Here is a 2549-nt window from a genome sequence, read left to right on the forward strand (position 1 = left end):
AGTGTGCTCTGGATTCTGTTCTATCTGAGGGGTTCTCTATTACTTTCAGTAGGTCGAGATTCACAGAGAAGTAAAAAGGTCACCAAAGCTCTGTGGCCTACACAACTTCCTGACCTCTCCTTCAGGCAAGCTTTATCCTTGTATGTCTGTTTATCCACAGAGACAGGGCTGATGCTTCATGAAGGGACTTTATTTAAAGCTCTTGGATTCCCAGTATAATATAATGCTGCTTTTTCTCTTTTTTGCCTCTACTTAGGGGGAACGTCCTCAGGACCCCGTTATCTGAGTCTAGTCCTCATGTTCTTCCCTAGAGTGAACGTTCAGAGCCTCAGGAGACCTCATCCCAACTTGTCAGGTAATTTTCCTGCCAATAGCCCTGCACAGAGCATCCTTAACCTCTTTGTTCCGCAGGCTGTACACCACAGGGTTCAGTAGGGGGGTGATGACAGTGTAGGTCACTGAGATCAGCTGGTCCTGATCCCTGGTGTTCTCTGACTTGGGCTTGAGGTAGGCAATGGAGGCACAGCCGTAGTGGATGATGACCACTGTGAGGTGGGAGGCACAGGTGGCGAAGGTCTTCTTCCGACCCTCTGCTGAAGCAATCTTGAGGATGGTGGAGATGATAAGAACGTAAGAGATGAAAACCAGGCCCATAGGTACAACGAGCACCAGAACACTGATGATCAAGGTCAGGATCTCGTTGACAGTGGTGTCAATGCAGGAGAGCTTCATCACGGGTCGGATGTCACAGAAGAAGTGGGCCACCTTTGTCGCACAGAAAGGTAACCTGAACACAGATGTCACTTGTGTCATTGCTACAGCTAACCCAATGCTGCAGGCTCCCCACACTAGCTGGGCACACACCCTCTTGTTCATAATAAGTGTGTATCTCAGGGGGTTGCAGATAGCCACATAGCGGTCATAACCCATGGCTGTGAGCAGAAAGCAGTTAGTGATGCCAAAGGTTACAAAGAAGAACATCTGTGTGGCACAGCCTGCCAATGAGATGGACTGGCTCAGACCCACGAGGCTGCAGAGCATCCTTGGGAGAATGACCAAAGTATAAACGGTCTCTGAAGTGGACAGCGTGCTCAGGAAGAAGTACATGGGCGTGTGAAGGTGGTGATCAATATGGATGATGGTCACGATGATGATATTACCTGCCAGGGTTAAGATGTACAGAGTAAGGAATCCCACAAAAAGAGTAATCTGGTGCTCGTGGAAGCTGGAGAAGCCTTGCAAAATAAATCCAGTGATGAGAGTGTAGTTGTCTTTCCTCATTGTCACCAGATCTGCAATGTAGAAGAACAGCAGTTACATACTTTTAGTAAAGAAGGTGAAGCTCATTGTTGAAACTGATTGAATCTGGTTCTCAGCTATAAATCTGAGGATAAAGTTCCTAGTAGATTCAATTGAATCCCTGGGGTTACTGAACTGTACTTAAAGCATTTTTACTCCATGGCCTTCTATTAAAATTTCTGAGCCAGTCGGTGCCGGTGGTTAAGGCAGCTGGATCCCACATGGCTAACAGCACAGTTTGAGTCCTGGGCCCAGCAGCTTGAGAAACACACCAGGTTTGGGTGTGTGTCTGCCCAATATCACTTAAGGAGAGAGAAGTGGAGGAGGGATTGTGCTATGACTATCTCCCAGGGGGTTGCTTTCTCACATTCTCTCTCTCTCTTCCAGTGAGCACATGTACACTACAGCAAATTAAAAAACAAACAAACAAACAAACAAAACCTCATACAATCTCTTTTTTCTCACAATATATCTACACATGCTCCCACTTTACTCCTGCTTTCATCCGTGATATCTGGAATGGCTTTCTTCATTTTTTTTCTCTTTCTTATTTTTTTTTTCTCCTGTTCTTCAGAGATCAATACAAGTTTTTAGTCCTTCACAAAATCACCCTATATTCTGATGTCTTTATGTCTATCTGAGTTATTTTATACCCCCATCGTTACTGCCCTTTCTCACACAGATACTTGTTAACTTTTTATTTATTTATTTCTTCCATGAGAGAGATCAGGGCAGAAAGAGAAACAGGCACTTTCAACAGGGTGTTCATACCAGGACCCCCTCCCAGCCTCAGTCAGCTTGGATTATACGCACAAGCATGCATGCCTCGGATGGACAGGAAGGCCTCTGGATGTGAACCTGGGGCCTTTCCATGTGGTTCTAGCATTGTAGAGTATTGCATAACTGCTGTGCTACTCACTGGCCCATTCCACTTTATAATACTTTGTACACCTTTTCATATCTCATTAGCTCAGTGTTATGCACAAATTAATTGCCTAACACAATTTGTTTGAACTGGAGATGTCTTTTCTTTCAAGACTGAATCATTGCTCTTGTATGTCTGTTAGGAAGTACTGAGTAGAAGCAAAGCTGAGGCAGAAAGGGTCATCTCATCTTCATAGAGAAAAAGGCAAATTGTCACTGACCTCTCCCCACTGCCGTCTGGATGACAAAGCCTGCTGGCAATTCATAGCACGGATTCACGTATGTTATAAACAATGCTGCATCTTTACCTTCCCTAAACAAGAAGG

At 45.0% G+C, this 2549-nt stretch overlaps 1 protein-coding gene across 1 annotated transcript; it reads right to left on the reverse strand.

The window, feature by feature from the left end:
- Nucleotides 1-351: 351 nt before the first annotated feature.
- On the reverse strand, nucleotides 352-1281 carry LOC106733933 (olfactory receptor 10J1). Its single transcript, XM_014584298.1, has one exon. The coding sequence runs from the start codon at nucleotides 1279-1281 to the stop codon at nucleotides 352-354; it is 930 nt and encodes a 309-aa protein (XP_014439784.1).
- Nucleotides 1282-2549: the final 1268 nt, after the last annotated feature.

The sequence above is a fragment of the Tupaia chinensis genome, unplaced genomic scaffold (assembly GCF_000334495.1).
Source record: "Tupaia chinensis unplaced genomic scaffold, TupChi_1.0 Scaffold146187_1, whole genome shotgun sequence".
Taxonomy (NCBI): Eukaryota; Metazoa; Chordata; class Mammalia; order Scandentia; family Tupaiidae; genus Tupaia; species Tupaia belangeri.

Excerpts from the sequence above, each read along its gene's own strand:
- LOC106733933 (XM_014584298.1), bottom strand. The coding sequence starts at position 1,281 with ATGAGGAAAGACAACTACACTCTCATCACTGGATTTATTTTGCAAGGC.